The sequence below is a fragment of the Lissotriton vulgaris genome, chromosome 7 (genome assembly GCF_964263255.1).
Source record: "Lissotriton vulgaris chromosome 7, aLisVul1.2, whole genome shotgun sequence".
In the NCBI taxonomy this organism is placed as follows: Eukaryota; Metazoa; Chordata; class Amphibia; order Caudata; family Salamandridae; genus Lissotriton; species Lissotriton vulgaris.
Genome location: NC_141695.1, coordinates 453,385,486 through 453,405,754, shown reverse-complemented (window position 1 = coordinate 453,405,754; position 20,269 = coordinate 453,385,486). Strand labels below are relative to the sequence as shown.

Genomic DNA, 20,269 nt, shown 5'->3' with positions numbered 1-20,269 from the left:
GTCATATTGATCGGCACTTAACGCTTAATCTTTTTTTAGAAACCCTTTATCACTGTTTTATTTTCACACGAATCTCTTTACCTTTCACCTTGACATGGGCTTGCTTTTACTTTTTCTTTTTCAGCTCTCCTTGATAAAGGGCGTTCAGCCCGAAATGCATTGGAGTTCGTGTTCATGATGTACACGTTGTACTATTTACAGACTTCACTGATATGATGAGAATATCATTGAAAAAACCTTTTTAAACGAAGATTGATTAATAAATCTACATGCTACCTTAAACTTTGGAATCATTGTGTTGATCCCCCAAGGAGTGCCTCTAACAGGGGATGTGCATGCATATCTTTGCGTACACCACATGCGCTAATTGGCTAATCTTCCCACCTTGACCTGGTTGTGGACTCATACTGGTGAGTGGTCGGAGATGCCTCTAGCTAGGTGTTTGATTTTGAGTATGTATGCGGTTTGTGCAGCGGGTACTAAATGGTAGTCTAAACGGGAGAGGCAAGGGTGCGCTCCAGAGTGAAAGGTGTGTTGTATATGATCTGGATGATATGTTCTTCACCCATTTACCAGTCCCATGGCTTCAAGAAAATCAGGCAACCATTGTGAAGAGGATCCCACCTCCCTTGGGGGGTATCGGTCTAAGGTGCCCAAAACCACTGCATTAAAATCGCCCCGAGGACTAAGATTCCATCCGGAATGGTGAGTAGGACTGAGCCCAGGTCTGCAAAGGTGGTACCCTGTAGGCCTGGAGAATGAATGTAATAGGACAGCCCTCCCATGTGCCCGAAACCCCAACGTACCTGCCCCGAGCGTCCGTCCATGTGGAGCTTATGGCATGGGGGAGCTTGTTCCTCACCATGATACCCACACCCCGAGACCTAAGGTAAATCCTGTATGTGCAACCATCTTGTACCCCCTTTGTGCATCCCTTACATACGTTTCTGACCAGGTGCGTCTCCTCGAGCATGACAATATCCATGGCCTCTCGCTTAATATATTGGAGAACTACACTGCCTTTGATTTTGTCCCCTAGTCCGTTAACATTCCAACTCAATATTTTAACATTCTTGTCCCCGATTGCACTTACTATTCACTTTGTGAGTCTCAGAATCCTCTGTAGTAGAATCAAAATCAAGTACTGATGCATACATAACAATAAAGAAACACAATTCCCCCACCCAATTGTCCTGCACTCTGTGCGTGAAACTGCCCATGTGAAACTTGCAGAGTGCCTGTCGCCCTATAGAAGAACTAAAAACAGAAAATGTAAGGACGCAGCATCCCATTTTCCCGTCCCCCCCAAAAGGTAATAGTTATAAAGTCCCCAAGGTGAGTCACACACCGCAGTTCTGAGTGTCAGCCATCAGGAGGGAAAGATCCCCCTGAGGCTCGGCCGCCACGCAGCCCGATACCTGTCCCGACCTGCCCAAGGAAGTGGTCCAAGTTGAGGAGCCATCATGTCCATATTGGTCCCGTCATACAAGGGCCGGAGATGCAGCATCACCACCAGCATTGCAATCTCATGAGGCACGTTCCATCCGGTATTCAAGCCAGTCAGCCAATGCCTCCGTTTTATCGGCGACCAGGTTTTCCCTTCCGCTTCCACTCGAAGTAGTGCTGGGAATAGCATGGAGTACTTCAGTACCTTTTCTCTGAGTCTCTGCTTCACCATAATGAATGACTGTCTCTGCACTCGTTGTGTGAAGTTTGGGAAGAAGGAGATGTATGCGTTCTTGTAGCGTAGGGTGGCCCCAGTCTAGCGTTCTGAAGGATTACGTCCCTGTCCCAGAAATTCAGTACTCTCGCCAGTATTGGGCTCAAGGGGGCTCCCAGCTTGGGGCGACCTTCAGGGACCATGTGTGCCCTTTCAATAGCAAAGAATTTACTGAGGCCTTTTGGCTGTAGATGTTGTAGGATTAGGTCCTCCACAAAGAGGTCTGGGGCCTGTCCATCGACCCTTTCCAGAAAGCCCAAGATGCTCAGGTAGTTGCGGCGTAGACGCCCCTCATAGTCATCTAGTTTGAGCATGGTGGCCTTGCAAAATGATTGTATATCCTGAATTTCACCTTGAAGCTGAGTGACGTCACCCACTAGACCAGAATTGGAGAGTTCCAGCTGTTTGACTTTCTCATTAAGTTTGGTGAGGTTGGCTCGGATCAAGTTGACCTCAATAGCGATGGTATTAATTTTATGTTCCAATGAGGTTTGGACATTAGTGATTACCTTCATGACGTCTTTTAGTGATAGCTCTTGGTCTTCTTTTCCTTGTTCATTGGAGGTTCCCCCCCAGATTGTCGCCCTGCAGCATGTCTTTAGGGAGGGTGTAACAATCCAGTCTGTTTGCTTGCACCGATTACGACCCCCTCGCACCTGCGGACTTGTTCTTCTCCATTATCGTCTCAAAGTCGCGCGGTTCTATTCCTGGTGCCAGCCGTATGCCCACACTAACTCCTCTGTCTGTCACCAAGTGCACTGCCACATGTACCCCAAGCATTCTATCTTTCACGTAGTTGATAGATGGGTGGAGGGATCTGGTCTCCCCCGACACTGCATGTATCACACCTGCTGCCATACGAAGTGCCTATGCTACTCAAAGGTGAGTAGCATAGCAAATCCTATTTGCTCGGATGTCCCATAGCCCAACAAGAAGGATTGCGGGTGTCCAATGCTGTTCACGGCCCCCGCTGCGGCACACAGGTGAGTGGGAGGGAATTCCCAGCTGCTCGGGTGGCCCCCAGCCCAACACCATGGATCGCAGATGTACAACTCTGTTTGCGGCCCCCGCCGCCCACCGCCTTTCCACCGTGGTCCAGAGAAGATGGGGAAGGGCCATCGCCTTGCTCCAGTAAAGCGCCCACAAGGTCTGCCAGTCAGATCTAGTGAGTGTGGGAAACAGAGGGGTGGAGGAGGGAATATCCAGCCACTTCCACCACAACCTTGAGGGCCCCCATGTGCCTCACCTTTCTCACAGCATGCTCCTGATTGAGTTGGGGCAGCCGCCGGTCTGGTGCCTCGCCTGCGGCCTCCGTTACGGCCGTTGCACACAGCTTACCCAGGTCACGGGTGCTGTCCGCAACACCTCGCCCCGGTTGGCAGCATCTCTGGGGACCCCACAGGGCCTCCGCTCCTCACCCGACATTCCACAAATGCGCTCAGGCGTAGTCCACACTTGCTGGTCTTCACAGCGGCGAGACTCCAAAATTGAGCCCCCGGCTCCAAGGCATGAATCGGCCATGGGGACCCAGAATGTTGTGCTCAGGAGATTTTTAGCAAAGGGAGTCAGTGGATGACTTCCCGCTTGCTTACCAGTGCGCTCCTCAGCCTCAGTGAGTCGGATTTTGGGGTTGGATAGACGGGAGGGGGATAGGTTTTACGGGCTAGTGGATCAGGTGGCCATTTCGCTCCGTGTCTTGGTCACGACCCCCGATAATTCTTAAAATACATTCACTAGCTCATTTATGGAAAGAATGTCGCTCATTAAAATAGTAATCTGCTTCATGAAAAAACAAAATTCTTTCCTGACAAAAACTATTTAAATATAAAAACATTTGAAACAAAACGAATTAACTAAATTAACAATAGTTAAATACCTATTATTGAAAGTGCAAAAGCAGCTGAATTTCTGGCAAAATCTAATTGACTAGTGACAAAAATATAAATGATTTATTACAGAAACTAATTGGTTTATGATAACAAGGAAGGAGATAATTAGTGGCATAATCTATTTATTAGAGGAAAAACACTTTATGTCTGGCAAAATTGAATTGATTGCTAACAAAAATATTGATTAAAGCATTAATTGATTAATGACAAAAACTAATAAATTCCTTCCAAGCACTAGTTGAAAAATGACAAAAACTCATTAAATAATGAGGTTGTATGATGGAATCATGCATGCCATTACCACTCATACCATAACCACGCATTTCTTTACAGCGCATATGCTTTTACAATGCATGCCTTTACAACTAATACTATTGTAAAGGTATGATTGGTAAAGGCATATGGGTGGTACAGGTTATGTGTGATCACAAGACCCACTTTGCAACTGCTGCCACCCGCTACGGACCCTCCCATGCCCCTAAGCCAGAGGTCTTCGAACTGTTTGATGCCAAGACTTCCTGTGAAAACTTTTTAGGTGTAAGAACCCCTCCTAACACAAATTTCTTGTGGAACTCCTCATCATTGACGATTATCCACAACCATAAACGCCCCCAATTCCCACAGCAAATAATTTTTACAGTGAGGAAATAACAGTGTTTAGCAAACCAAAGGTTAGTGAGCGTGGGGGTGTGATCAAATGTGTGGCTAACAACAAAGGACCTAATTTATAAGGAATTGGCATAGGGCAGCGCTGCAAGTCTTCTTTCTGCACTGCCCTACACCAATGTGAAAGGGCAGGCATGCACCTTATTTATGAAATATGGTTCATTCCTGTCCTTTCCTCATGCATTGGCACAAAGATTTTTGCCTTACGCCAACGTAGGCAGGATTGTTTTTGTGCAGGAAGGGGCATCTTCCAGCACAAAAATCATTCTGAGAGGGGTTTTCCTCTTTCTATATGTGCTGTAGAATGCAGCGCACATAGAAAGAGGAAAAAACAAGGAGAAATTAAAACATTTCTCTTTAATATGCCTGCCGTGGGGAGGCGTAAGGTTTTGTCGCTGCCCCAGGTTTACATGGTTTTGTAAATCAGGGGCAGTGTCAAAATCCAGGGGTGTTGCATGGGAACTCCCACTGCAATGCCCATGGAATGCCTAGTTGAAATAGAGTAAGGCTTTACAGCGACTTGCGCTGCTTTGTCTTACTCCATATTTATGTGGCCACGCAAAGCCGCAAAGGTGACTTTGCGTCACCTCATAAAATTGATTGAGAGACTTGTGCCGCTGGAGCTTCAAAAAAAGTGACGCTCTGGCGGCGCAAGCCTCTCTTAAATCAACCCCAAAATATTTTGCTAGTTTTTTCTTTCACCACCAGGGAACTACATATAAAATAATGGGTTGCTTAAATGAAAAATAAATTTAAAAACGTTGCTAGTGGGAGAAGCACTGAAGTATATTATAAAACCTCTATTAGTTAATGTACTGCAGAGCTCTGTGTGTGACCAGAGAGACACTAAATTAAATCTTGATTGGTGCAGTGGAGAAAAGTGACTTGTATATTTTTAGCGCTACGAGGTCGCAGCCTATGACAGAAAAGACTGTGAATGTGTAAGTCATTATTTTACACTTGCATTACACACATTATAAGATAGGCTGCTAATAAACTGTGCAAATAGCTGTAGGGTAAAATGGAGCTTCCAAAATGTAGATTTTAATAATACCAGACCATAATGAAATGCCGTTTTTTTTTTGCATAACTGTCCCTTCAACACCTCTTCCTGGGTACTAAGCGCTGTGTAAATTACGACTAAAAGCATGCACTTCACAGCCCAGTTGTTGACTCTTGGTACTACCACTAAAAATTTTTTTACATCTTTGCCATCACAATGTTTGGAGTGATTTGAGCAATTAAAGCCAGAACCACTCCCATGCACCCTTTACATTTGCAGATCAATGTATATCGCACATTTCACACATTTCATTCAGGCAAGCAGGCACCCTGGCACAAAGGATTGTTTTACCTGTCTGCCAGGCCTTTTTGTTTCATAGCACAGGAGACTCAACTTCAGCTGAAACTATTTAAGCGATCGATCGGAATGAGGCATCCCGCACATGTTGTGGATGTCAGGCAGAAGTGAGGCCTCGAAATGCAGGACCCCCTTCCCAGGACTCCAAGGCTCCACAGATTGAAGACCTCTGCCCTAAGCCTTATGTAACACTCCCCTCTCTCACCCAGCCCAGAAAACCATCCTACCCAAAGGCCTAAAACCTAAAACCAGCCTCCCAGCTCTAAAGCACCCCAGGCCCCCGTTCTGAACTCCACATTTCAGCCCTCAATCCTCAAAACTACCCCAACCCCAGCCCTGAGCCCTAAAACTGGCCTCTTAGACTTAAAAACCCTCCAGCCCTTCACCCTGAGCTCTAAAACCGGTACCCAGCCCTGAAAAATGCACTGTCCCCTGTCCTGAGCACTAAACCCGGTCTCCCAACCCTAAAAACAACCCAGCCCCCTGCCCTGTGCCCTAAAACTAGTCACCCGCTGCCCTGCACAGAAAGGCAGCAGGCAAAAATGCTCTGAAGCCTCCCCTGGGGCACTGTACAGGCAAGAAGCAGGAAGTCCCTCCAAGTGCCTCCAACACCTTCCATCCCCTGCCCATTCGCTTAGAGTCTTGAGCGCTGATACCCTTTGCCACGCATAAGCCTTTATCGCCTTTACAACAATTTTTGCTGTTAAGGCATGAGTGGTAATTTATACTAGTTGTTAAACCATGTATAGTAAAGGCTCTGCGTGGTAAAGGTAAACACGTTGTAAGGCATGTATTGCTAAGGTTATGCATGGTAACAGCTACGTGATAATGGCTGTTTTCCAAATAATGACAATAAATAGATTCACAGCAAAAATAAATTAACATATGATAGAAGCCAACCAAGGAATAACAAATACAAATTGATTCTTAATGAAAAGTAAATAACAAATGAAGTAATATTTCCTACAGATAACTGATTGATTCTTGAGTCTAGGTAAAAATAATTTGATTTCTTGAACAGTTTAGTTGATTCAAATCTAATAGTAATTGAATTGAGAGAGAAACAAATCAATTCAGGACAAAAATAATTGATTCATGACTCACTAAGTTTTACCACTTCCAAGAGTCCATACTGTTGTTTCGAGCTTTTGTGTTCAAATATTTTTTTGTATTTGGATAAAAGGAAATGCAGTTTGAAAGCAACAGCGAAGGACAGCTGAACAGGATTTGCATATGTGGAGAAGAATGTAGCATGAACAGCTGCAACGTCAGACCGAGAGGCAATGCACCTTGTGTGGATTAACGAGCGGGCACGTACAGGTCTTCCCTCGATTCTAAGAGCAGTTTTCTAAGTTTGAGGTTTACGATTTTGGCTAGCTGGGCACCTTTAGCACCACAAGCAAGGGTCTAGAACTGATGGGACACCACTTTGGGTGTTGCAGGGATATTCTGTACAAACAGAACTATGCCTGGGAACATAGAACATCAGTATGTAGGGACTGAGTAACTATACCACATCATTACCTATGAGCCACAATCCAAACTAGCTCATAGTGCTGTACCTGCCCTCCTAACCTAACCAGAGAGACAGGTAAGTTAGCACCTCAGAATAGAGCATTCTAGTCCCCTCAGGGAACCATTGAAATAGTTTACAATGTTCATTGAAACCGATCATGCTCTATAATAAAAAATCTGTGTTACAACTAGAAAACATATGCATCCCAACATAGCAAGGAGTGCTACAAGCAAACTATAAACAATAAGAAGCCCTACCAAAGTGAATTATTTATCTGCCTCAGCCTACCCGAACTATGGAAACGCAGAGTTATAATATAGATATATAGGTTTAGTGATGAACCCCATACCTCCTATGCATAGGTAGTTGTTCTACATCTCAGGCAGTGGTTCTCTCCCTCGTTAGGACCTTTGCTCTGCTAGAAAGTATTCTCTCTTTCAAAATGACGCATCTTGGTGTAAATGTTACGAGATGTCTTCTTGAAAACAGTAGATGTAAATGTATATTGCGTCTAAGTGCCAAGCCATGTTCGCTAATCGATCACAAGAAGACCGGGCAGAGTGTTCTTTGACTTTGTAGAAGATGTTCAGTCCAGAGAGGTAGGAATCTCCCAGGACACAATATCGAAGGACAAACATGAAATGTAGTTATGTGATCCTTGATTGATGTAATGTGCAGCCCTCTATTGCTTCCTATTTAGGTTCACACTATATAAATACCAATACATACGTGCATCTGCCGCTCAGAGCCCGATTCCTATGGAATGTCAGCAAACTGGATATGCAGATGTATGAGGTTAATGTGGAATTGCGTATTCATTTTTCCTCTGTTTTTCTTTTGCATGGCATTTTTCCTATTGGAAGGAATCTGGTCCCATAAATACTTAATAATGGAGATGTTTGGGGCAGTATACAGTTTTTGCCCTGCGATCTTTAACCTGCAGGATATTACAGTGCGAGTAAAGAACCACGCAGGTAAATACTACACAGGCCCATTTCTTTGAGTTTACCTCACTGTACTTTATATCACAGGTAAGTTATTTTTTGTTTTACATGACATAAATAATTTGTAATAAAAAAGTGAATTTAAGGATGAAGGGGTGGGTAAGGATTAAGGGATGGCTAAGGTTAATTGAGGGTAGAGGAAACGGAAGGTAAGATAGTGCTTTGTGGCAGTTAGAGGTGAGTGCAGGTAAGGGATTTTTAGGGTACACAGGAGGGTAGGAGTAAAAGGAGGTGGAAAGGTATAGTTATGAATTCACATATGGGTTTGAGGTAGAGAGGGTAAAGAAAGGTAAGGGCTTTTAGGATATGGGGTGAGCAGAGATAAAAGGGGTAAGGGTTTTTTAGGGTTCAGGGGTAGATAAAGGTAAAGGAAGGTTAGTGGATTAAACAAGAATTGCTCAATGCATTATGTTTGGCCTGCATGATTAATAGTATTTTGTTTTTTGTTGTAAGTTGTGGCTTGCTGGGTAGTTGGACAATATAAGTTACATCGAGTTTGTTAAAGTGTTATGACTTGTTTATGTACAAAATGGCAACATATTGTGCTGTTACTAGTGGTATTGTGATGGTGAGTAATAGCAAAATATAAAAAATGAAAGAGGGAAATAATAGAATGAATTGATGTAAGAGCGATATTATGTGTTTAGAAGAGTTCTGACAACGTTTGGCCCAAGTGCCTCTGCGCCTGCTTGCACCATTCAAATCCTGACCCTATTGCCTGGTAATAGCAAAGGTAACTGCACTTCTGACTGCCTAACTAGTTGTAAAAAATTGCAATATTTGGTGTTTGCAGGGGTTCCTAGAGCTTTGGGCTCCAGAATCACAACACCTACTGTACAATTGAAACCATGACCCTGGTGCCTGCAAGGTAACTGCACTTGTGACTGCATGTTTAGAAGTTAAATATAGCAGTGAAAAAATAGATTTCCAAATTGGAGCCCTGAGAGGTAAGGTGAAGAGCGTAGGATGTTTTGCAAATGAAATGTAGGTGACAACATTGTACATGTATATTGTAAGCCTTTAATCCATTCTGGTAAACCATATGGCCGACTAAAGATAATTTGCAGCGTCCAACAGTTAAACGTGCTGAGTAGAACAAGTGCATATTGGCCCGGTGGTGTATGTTTTTACTTTTTTTGTGCGTATCCATTTGAAACAGGTGACTCCGAATGAGATCTGATGTTTGGAATCTTGTGCTGCCTGGTGGCTTTGCCTTTAATTATGTATGCCACTCACTTCTTGTGAATTAGAAGACACTGGTGCACTGCAGGAAATCTCCTGCATTACATGGTTTCCATGCTGTTAAAAGCAGGTGTTCCATTATAGATCCTACCAACTCCATCGCAACAATGGAGATAGGTAGCCAGAGAACTACCACAAATCCATCGTAGTCCTCATCTTTTCTGAATGCAAAGAATTTATTTTTGGGCAAGTGCTAGCAATTATACCCACCGGTTTCTGTATTAAAAATGTTGGAGCCTTATTGCATCTATTGCAATGTCGCCTCCTTATGAGCGTTAAGATTTGATTTTCTCTTTACTGACAGAAAGCAGTGCCTCACTTGCTTTTGGCCTTTTTTTGCCTGTAGTTGAACGAGAACTGTGAGGTTTCCATGTGCTTTCCCTATGAATCTCACTGAGATAAAGTAGATGTTCAGCCACTGTCGTAATGAGAATAATTCACCACAAGATGGCAGTGTGGCTCCTGGTTTCGTTTTCGAAAGACTTTCATTGGTAATGACTAATTTCCCATATATTTGGTTGGCTCGCCTATAAAACTGACCACACATCTTTACTACAGTAGCTAATTTTAGGAAAAAGTCAATGATTTCCTTGGGGAGACAAGGTGATGGCGATGCGTTTTTTTTTCAGGGCGACGGATGAAATTTGAAAGTGATAAGGCAGAAAGAATCAACATGTATTTCTCTGTGTGAGAAACCAAGTTAGTTTCCAATGGGTTTATAATTCCAGTTTGACCTTATGGGCACCGAAGTAGCATGCAGGATACTCCTTCAAAAGCAGTTTCAATGCATGCAGCCAGGGAAAATAAACAAGATGTGTGACAGGGTGTGAATGTGTGCAGCCAGGGAAAATAAACAAAAAAAAAAGGTTCCACACAAAAACGGAAGGACACATGGGGATATTCTCTAGAATGTGTGATAATCATCGGCAAAATAGGTTAAGGCAAATTTTCATATCGCCGTCTATCGCGGGAAAATAACTCTGAGTTAACGTCGTATTCACAATACGGCAGTAACATGTGACAGTTTCCCGATAACTTGTCAAATGTCCGCGAGAAAATCACCAGGACAGCGATAAAAATCTAAACCCAAATGTGAAAAAAGTTGCGATGGGCCCAACTGTGATAAAAACCTCAGAGATAAGCAGCGCCCTTGCCTGCAAGTCCCACAAGTTAGGCGGGAAAAATCACTATAAAAGAGGCAACAAAAAACAAAAAACAACTGTGAAGCACCATGGAGGTAGCCAGAGCAAGTACAGAGGACAATCAGAACCCCAGAAGCCCACGGAGGACCAGCCTGGCACCATCATTGGGGAGACGGTAGCAGGAGTTGGGGGACCGGACACAGCACAACATGACCTGAGCCAACAGGAACAGGGTGAGTAACGACCAGGGAAGAGGGGAAATGGACACAATGGCATATATGCACAATTAAGTATAGCATATCTGTGGACAAACCATGCCCAAGAGTCACAACTCCGACCAAGAGCCCAATTTAACCAACTCTGCAACATCACAGCACTGTATAAGCACATAAGTGAAAGGCACACCACCTGAAAGGGATAAGGGTCAGCCAAATCAGAGCATAAGGGGCAACTCACCCACAATGTAGCACACACACATAAGAATCAGAGCACCTCAACATTGACAACAATGTGATACAAACTGCAACACTTTCACAACAGAACAGAGGACACACCTGCTGCCACTTGTGTGTAGAAAATGGCCATTCGCATTTGGCATACCAGGAAACTGTGAGATGACAATGTACAAGTTCAACCTCACATCCGTGATGGTGTGGAAATGACAACTGTCCCGCATCAAATAGGCATCTCCTCACAAGCAGTCACAATGTACATTGTCATGCAGTCTGTTAGTAAACTTGTACAATGCGTGAACATACATGTGAACACAATGTCAATATGCATCTCCCCTTCACATTGCAGAGGGAGAATCAACACCTCCTGCAGAGCAGACCCAACAACACAGCACTGATGATGAAGAGGACCTCCCCAACATCGACACTGACGCCCTCCTACAGCTCATGGACAGCTCTGGCACCCCAACTCCAGGAGCAGGGCAGCCCAGCTGCATCGAGGAGACCCGAACCCCTGCACAGACCACACAGCAGGAAGCACCCACCACCACGGCGTTTTCACAGGACCAACACGACCAACAGATGGCATTCCAACGCCGTGTGTTAGGGTGCCAGGAGAAGATGGCTGATGAGCTGTGGGTGGGGTTCGACCTCATGGCAGCCAAACTTGATGCCATATGTGGGTGTCTAAGTCCAATCAGGGACAACTTACAGCCCGTAATGGACACCCATTGTCCGCTCCAAGCTCTTCAACAATACATGGCTGACATCGCTGGAGTCATGACTCTGAGCCAAGAACTACTGTCTATTCAGAGTGGCTCCAGAGATGTCAGCCGGAAGCTGGGACACATAAGGGGAATGATGTAGAGCTTGAAGCGGATGCAGGTGGAAAGAATGTTTGCCACGGCTGCACACCAGCGAGATGTAGCTGTGATCTTCCATGCCACGCAGATCCTCTTCATGGCATTGCCACCACAAGGCCTGGTGCGGATGAATGCTGCTGCTACCAATTCATCCACATCTCTGCCCCTGAAGTATGAGGCACCTGACATATCAGAGGATGAAGATGATGAGGAATCTGGCTTTGTGGTAAGAATGAAGTGTTAGCATTCATCTCCGCCATATGGCCGGTTTCAGCTTGATTCTGCCCTCTGCATCATGCCCTGGAATAACACCTTCCACAGTCCCCCGATATACTGAGCGACACTCACCTTGGACCTCGACATGGACTGCCATATTTTGTCTGGTTACCAATGACACGGCAATCACACTGGGGTCTGAAATCTTCCACTTCCGATGAACTTGTCAATCCCTAAAGGACCCTGGCTGGCCCTCCAAGGGGCAACAATGTAAAGTGGGGTTTGCATGGCCCTGTGCAGGTCCAGCTTCAACACTCCACTGAATGTGAATAAAACATTCTAATTCACACAGATGTGTCATGGCTATGATCAATCAAGCTTGTAAGTATGGAATGATCTAGGGATAGTGATTCAACAAAAAAGTACTCCCTGGGTAATGCTATCAATGTGCACGTATGGCAGTGAGCCAATCAGGCAGTGAGACACACATCGATATTCAAATCAACACTCATCACAGTTAAATACAAGTAAAGGTGCGTAGACTTTATTAGCATATGCGTGTCGGTACGGACAAAATAAGTGCCACAACATGCAGACCAATGCTGCAGTATGTCAGAATGTAGCATACGTGCTTGGTACAGTTCCAAGTAAGAGGGGTTGTGCATGTGTCTGGGATGTTCTGCCATTTTGTCAGTTGCTCTGTATGAAGAGGCACTGTTCTGACCTGTGCCAGTTCTGTGGATGAAATGTCACAGCTCAGATCAATTAGTTGTTTTAGTGTGCAACAGTTGTACACCTGGAATGGTGTGGGAGTATGTGTGAAGGTCATTCCATGCAAGATAACTTCGAGCAAGGACTTCTGTCTGTGGGATGTGTATATGTTGGTCTTTCGCCAGGATGTGCGTAGCGTGGGAGTCATCATCAGCTGCTACAGTATCTATCAGGGGGTGCTGGCACATGCAATTCCGAGGTCGGAGGTGCAGATGTGCTCCCGCCTGACAGTTCAGACAAAGTAGATTTCATCCCTGATGTTAGTTTGACATCTGCTTGCATTCAGGAAATGTGACATGGCTTGTTGGGAGTGGAGTGGGTTGTGTGCCTCTTTCGGATTCATGTTTGACATGTCTTGCATGTGGTAAATGAGCGGCATCACTGTGTGTTACGTTGCCTCACAGCTGCTCCTCACTCCCCACCAGCCCATTTACTTATGTGCGCTGCGCGGTTGCATCACTTGCACTCCTAAGCCACACCATTGTCATGCCTGTCTGAACATGTCCACAAGCCTGACAATGACACTGTGTTGTTGGCCGTTGAAGGTGGGAAGCCACGTGAGTGTAGGCCTATGGTAAGGATAGGGTGGACACAGATGTAGAGTTCATGCCTGGCTGAACAAGCGCTGCGAGTAGGGCTAGGCATTTGGCACATGCTGCGGTAATACAGATACACACAACACTTGGCATGTATGAGCCCAGACCCAGAGCGGTCTTGCACTCCTTCATTTCTCCATTCATGCGAGCCCGCCCTCCGGGGGCGTGCTATATTGCAACATTTTTGATTGTGGGCCGGGTGGCGCCGACAATACAACAGAGACACACGCATTAGTTACTTTCTTGTCCAGGCCAAACCTAAACCACGCCCAGGGCCCAGGGCAAATTCTTCACACCCCTACGCTGGAATGGCATACTCTGGACCAGCTCACTCTGCTTACGCTTACCGGCGGGGGGGCGACAAAGGTACATGACCAAGGTCTTCCCCACTGCCTGAGGTAACATGGTTGCATCCACTGTCAACAACACTACAAACACCAGCAGTATATGTCCACATGGACATGTCTGTGCTCTGCATTATGAAGTCTGTCCAGCACATAACAGCCACACTTGGCATTGTGTACATTCTTATTCATGGGTGACTTGCCTCCTTCACACATACTTGTTTCCCACCTCTACCCACATTCTGCACTTGTGTGGCTGGGGGCCATACCGTTTTAGGAAGGTCAGCTGTCTTGTTCTGCGCTGTCTCAGTGGTAGTCCGGGGGAGGTCTGGGGTGGCTTGAGGGTGGTGGTGTTGGGTGTGTGGCCCTCTTGGGTCTCTGAGCTGCATGAGCAGTAGCTCCATGACATTTGTTGGTCTTCAGATGTGGCTCTGGGCTGGGCTCCCTTTTACACTGCAGGTTGTCATCCTGCTTAACATCAGTAAAAGTGGTACAAAAGGGGGGTGGTGATGGACGGAGCATTTGAATCAATCAAAAACTCACACCCAGTCAAAAGATCTGGGTTTAACCCATCACCGTTCTTTAGCCCACTCTGCCACCCCAGTTCAGACATGGCTATATGCAAATCAGTCTGACCCTGTGCCTCATGGGAACAGTTCAGCCCGAACTACCAAACCATGTCTTCCCTGAACCGGAAACAAGCTTCCGAGGACCGGTTTCTAGCATTCCAGCCGTCTTCAGCCCGGCTTGCTTGAATCCAGTGGCAAAGTGAGCAAGGGACTCACGTCTGAGCATACCCTGCCAGTGGGCTAAAGAACGGTGATGGATTAAACCCAGATCTTTTGACTGGGTGTGAGTGTTTGATTGATTCAAATGCTCCATCCATCACCACCCTCTTTTGTACCACTTTTGGCCGCCATAAGTGTGGCAGGGTATGCTCAGACGTGAGTCCCTTGCTCACTTTGCCACTGGATTCAAGCAAGCCGGGCTGAAGACGTCCTAGAAGTGGCGCAGCGAAATCTCATAGATTTTGCTTCGACACTCCTGGGACCCTTTGTTGCGGGGGTACGCCCACCCTGCATACATTATACCTGGTGCAGGTATAATGTAGCGCAGGGGTTTACGAAGTTATGCATATAATTAGATGCGTCACTTTGTAAATATGGCGCAACATGGCGCATGTTTTACGCCACTGGCGCATCAAAAAAAGTGACGCACTGGTGGCACAAAAGTGATGCAGGGGCTCATAAATGAGCCCCTTAGGACCCACAGCCTAGCATTCTACACACACCCACACATGCGCACACACACACACACGCACACACACTCTCTCTCTACAGCAAAATGGACGCCTCCCTTTGTAAATTACAGATGCATCCACAGCATGCTTTCTCTTCTTACATCATCAAGCAAATAGTCTCAATTACCATGTCAAACCTTTCATTAATAACGTACTTTGAATTCCTCACTTGCTATTATACTGGTGAATCATGAAGAACAATTGGAAGGTCAACACCTAAACACTGAAGCCAGAGATATGCACAAGTTCATGGGGGTTAAATGTGCACACACTTACAGCATCGTATATGTGTGTTGTGAAGGTCTTTTGCATGCATCTGGAGGCGGAGTGCGAGGTAACGGTTTGCGTAGTAAATGCATGCGATGCAACGATGCATGCAATGTAAAAAATGCGATGTGATGGTATGCGTTGTTGTGGTACCCGTTGCATCGTCATACATTCGCAAAGGGCGAAACACATGTACATCCGTGTAAAGCTGCTGTCTCCATCATAAACAGGGAATATGAACATGTATGTACTACACACAATGTTAATATTATGTCAATAAACTAGGAGTGAAGAATATTGCACCAACATCGTTTCCTTTGAAGAGCTCTTTCAGACATATGTTGGACACTTTTTGTAGGCCATATAAAACGTACCATTCTCATTAAAGTGTCAAACGCCTTTGAAAGAGATGGCGAATCTAGTTAAAGGGCCCATCCATTGATTGATGTCTCAGTATATCTCGAAACCTAAGTTGACCTCACGCAACAAAGCAACATTTTATAATGCCTATTGCTGTTTCTAGGGATGCTGGTAAGTGTCAGGAGATAAGAGAATTGTTTTTCTGTAGCCTGGATGGCCCCTTTACGAAACAGTGAGAGGGTTAAATCAATAAGAAAATGTCGGGCTTTGCAAAGATAATAGAAGGCATTTTCTGCAAAGGGAAAACAGAAATTGCTTCCACCTCTTAGCCGAGTTTTTTAGTAGCTATGAAAACTGCTGTGCGCTGACTCACACCACGTTATGACAACAGCCTGGAGTTCCGTCGTGACCCATTTACAGCAACACTCCTACTTAGTCTTTCAATGGGTGTTTCGGCACTGACTCGGCAAGTGTGTGTTTCACAACATGCCTCAGTGACGCAGCAGTTTCTCGCTTTCCAGTTGTGCTGGATGTTTTGTCAGCTGTGGCAGTGACGCACTTTGATCACTGTGGGTGTGCCAGACACATAAAGCAGCAGGCGCGCAACACCTACTGGAATCAAAGGGCTTCCCCCCCTGTCGTGAGTGGCAGACAGGCTCCAGGAATGTAGGCTTTGTTGTTGTTTTACCCCTTCCAAGAGCCCCTGCCGCTCCACTCAGCCTATTGCTTAAAGTTTCAGCCCACCCCCCCGAAATTTTTTCTTAGCCCCTACCCCCCTCCCCCGAAATGTCGTTCTAGTTGCCCCTCTGTAAAGCAGTGCAAACGTCACCGCTGGAACGAGAGGTGCCGGAGGTGCTGCAGCGCCCCCAGATACCCTTGACCAGTTCTGGTGGAATATAAGCAACAGACGCCCATGAAGTGATTCGTCTGGTAACATTTGAGGTGTTTTCAAACACAGACTTTGAAATATCAGGCGCTCCTGTGTGATCCTGCTGGAAATCACAATATGCTTTTTGTTAGCATCCTCCTTTGGCACAGTATTCCTCTTTTGGTTTTTTATTTACAATTTTGAAGGTCACTACTTCTTCTACCCCAATACTTATTTTATGGTTCAGTGTTTCTATTGGAACTATGGGAGATTTGGTCCTGCAAGGTGGGTTTTTCTTTTTTATGGGCGGGGGGGGGGAGGGGGGGGGGGTGAGGGTCGGTGGAGGCATCCCCCCCCCCCTCGCAATACAAACATGAGGAAAAGGAAAGGCTTAGGGCCTCATTTATGAAGGCCTTGCGCCACTGGTACGTCACTTTTTCCCATTTTAAAAGTGACGCACCGGCGGCGCAAGGCCTGCATAATTTATTGGATGAAAGTTTTAGCATAATGTTAAAATGTTTGAGGAATATCTGCTATATTTATGTGATTTGAAAGCAGTCAATGCGTTTTATGTATATTTTTGAATATAAAGTATACTTCCCAGAGGAATCTGGTGAAACGTGATATTATTTAAGTGGAGGCATATTAGCCATGTATCCAGCATCTGTTTAAATAGATAATACCTAATAATGCACTTTTTTTCTTGGCATGACTAGTCACGTGCTTTCACCTTCAAAATATGAATCCAGTCCTATGCATTTGATTGCAGAGTGCATTGCAAGTAACAGGAGAAACTATTTTCGAACCCATCACCCCAATAGTGAAGACACTTCGCTGTCTCCCCCTTTCACGTCAATTCATTACCAACAACCGCTGCCTCGCCAGATGAGGCCTTCAGAAACCAAACCACAGCATACCTAGTAAAGAAACTAGCCATCTTTGGAAAACATTGTCGCATAAGAAGCCCAGACATTGTCAGATGGGAGACAAGTAAGAATAAAAGAAATATAAGACCTGAAGGCAGGCTTTCTCTTTTTATTCACTCAGGATCTGCTTAAACAACCCACATTACTATCTGAATTGCTTTAACCTTCCTGCTATTCAGGAGGAAACTTAAGATATGTCTGGCCAGTTCAATGTTACTTTGTTTACCAGCTATGTTTACTCTGTATACGAATCCCCACACATATACAAACATTGTTACAAAAGGTGATCATTCTAAAGAGGACAGTGATTGAATGGTCACAGACGTACTCCAATACCCTGTAAATTGAATTTCTTAAAGAAGAGGCTTCCTTTATGAAGGAGCTAAGTATTGATTAGGTATTGACACAAATCTTTCTTCTAATTCAAATTTGAATTCAGCAACAAAGAGCACAAACATATAATAAATATAGATAAACATCTGTCCTTCCATATTTTTGTGCATTCATTTCCTTTTCCCCTTATGTATACCAGCTCATCTGGTGTTTGATTGTATCTGTCATAAAGTGCCCTTTCTGTATGGCCACCCCACCACATTTTGCTTAAACGCTGATGTTTATGAATCTGAAATTGCACTGTGGCCTGCTGCCCAGCTCAGTGCAAGTGCTGTCTCCCTTAACTGATACAGGTGAATTGGCAAGCCCAATATGTTTACTTTATATGTTTACTTACCTGTTAAACTCCGTGATCCATACATTACTAATCCCCACCCTGCCCCTCCCCCTCCCCACGTCACCGCCCTGCAGGAACTACTACTACCGACAACGGCTGCTCAATTACAATCATTTGAAGTAGGGCAGCACCGCAAGTCATTTTGCTGCAATGCCCTACGCCAATTCGAAATGGCAGGAATGAACCGTATTTACGAGATAGTGTATTTTCAGTCCTTTCAGCAAGCGCACAATTACCAGCCGAGTACCAATGCAGGCACCCTTGAACCATGGTGCAAGGGTGTCTGCATTGTTGGAAGGATTTTTTTTGTGCAGAATGGGACACCTTCATGCACAAAAACAATCCATGGAGGCGTTTCCCTCTTTCTATGTACGCTGCAGAATTTAGCACACATGGAAAGTGGAAATTCTGCAGCTTACATAGAAAGTCGAAAAAACGAGGAGAAATAAAGATATTTCTCATTGTTATGCCTGCCCTGGGAGGCTTACGGTTTTGATGCATTCCTATGTTTACAGATCCTTGAAATCTGGTAATGCTTCAAAACCTATGGGTGTTGCGTATGAACACCCACCACAATGCCCATGGAATGCCTCCATGATGCAGTGTAAGGCAACATAGCCACTTATGCCGTGGTACCTTACACTTATTTATGAGGCCATGAAAAGCCATACAAAGTGGCTCTGTCTGACCCCATAGGAGATCGCGCTGAACTATGTACCGCCTGCGCACAGCCTACATAGGACAGCATCGAATCTCAAATGTGCCACAGCACGAGGCTCTACGTTCTGCGCACATCCAGATTTAGGCAAACACTACCGATTTTGCCATAGGCAAGTACTCCTGGTGCTGTGCTATGTTCTGCCCGTCTCACAACAAAGCGCTTCCATTTTTCACGCAGCGCTCCCTTGCCAGCAATGCAGGAAATCTGAGTACACATGGGTCTTACCTTGTAAAGTTGGCACATTCCAATAAGGCTGCTGCTGCTTTCGCGGTACTTCTTCTAGCACGGAGTAGACGTTGCTGTCTTGGTAGTTCAAGTCCTGGTAAACGGAGGGAGCCGACATCTTTCAAGTCTTGGACAGCAATGCAGGGAAAGAGGATCCTTCAAAAGCAACGCACCGTCTGCCTCTGTGCCCGACTCCAAAGCGAAGCACGGCTTAAGTTCAAATGCTCTCGCGTTAAAAAGTCAGGTTAAATCTCCGTTGTCTCAGCGGCACTAGGCGCTTCTCAACGGACCTGTCAAAAACTGGCTCAGAGAAGCGAAACCAACAGCCCAAACCTCGGTTAAATAGCAGGGTGTGTGCTTGCTGGGCAATGACACAACAAGGCTAACGAGATGGATGCAGGAAACCACCGGGTAACGAGATGCAGCGCGGTAAACATTTCGAAATTTGGAGCCACGGCCTCATGCAACAGCATGTTTTCCCTCTTTCCCGGAAGCGCCAGCTGTGGAGCCAGAATTTCCTGTCAGGGTTGCTCCGGTCTAAACACTACGACAGAAGCTCACAAGATGGAGAGAGACGCGAAGTAAAGAATGTTTTTGGGAGTCCGGAGTAGAAAGTTTTGCGTACCAATTGGAAAATAAAGGAGGGGCGGTGACGTGCGCTTAAATATGTAAACGTGATGAACAATATATTGTATTTTATCTTCCGTCTACTTTAATAAAATACATATTTTCAAAGGACCAATACAAAGGCACAGAGCAGCAAGCATACAGACATCCCTGCACACCAAGGCTGAAGACACATAAAAAGACAATACACAAATGACAACATTAAAAGAGGCACAAACAAGATATTCGCACATTTGCTGGCCAGGTGGATGGATGGGTTGTTGGATGGATCTATGGATGTTGGGACGGACGGTTTGATGTAGGTTCATACAAGGAGGTTTGAATAGGTAAATAAGTCGTTCTCCGTGTAAAAGAATGAATGTGTGGATGAGTGTGAATGAATATCTGGATTTCGGTGAATGGAATCATTGGTGAATAATGTGTGTGGGTCGATGGGTGGAATGAACTGATGCATAGATGTGATT

The 20,269-nt window shown here is 45.3% G+C and overlaps 1 protein-coding gene across 1 annotated transcript in view; it reads right to left on the bottom strand.

Annotated features, from left to right (window-relative positions):
- Positions 1-19,534, bottom strand: part of LOC147701845 (CD209 antigen-like protein D) — a 51,530-nt gene extending 31,996 nt beyond the window's left edge. The window contains exon 1 of the mRNA XM_086930477.1: positions 19,179-19,534. Coding sequence (XP_086786603.1) covers positions 19,179-19,296 — 118 coding nt within the window. The 5' untranslated portion in view covers positions 19,297-19,534. The remainder of the gene's footprint in view (positions 1-19,178) is intronic.
- Positions 19,535-20,269: the final 735 nt, after the last annotated feature.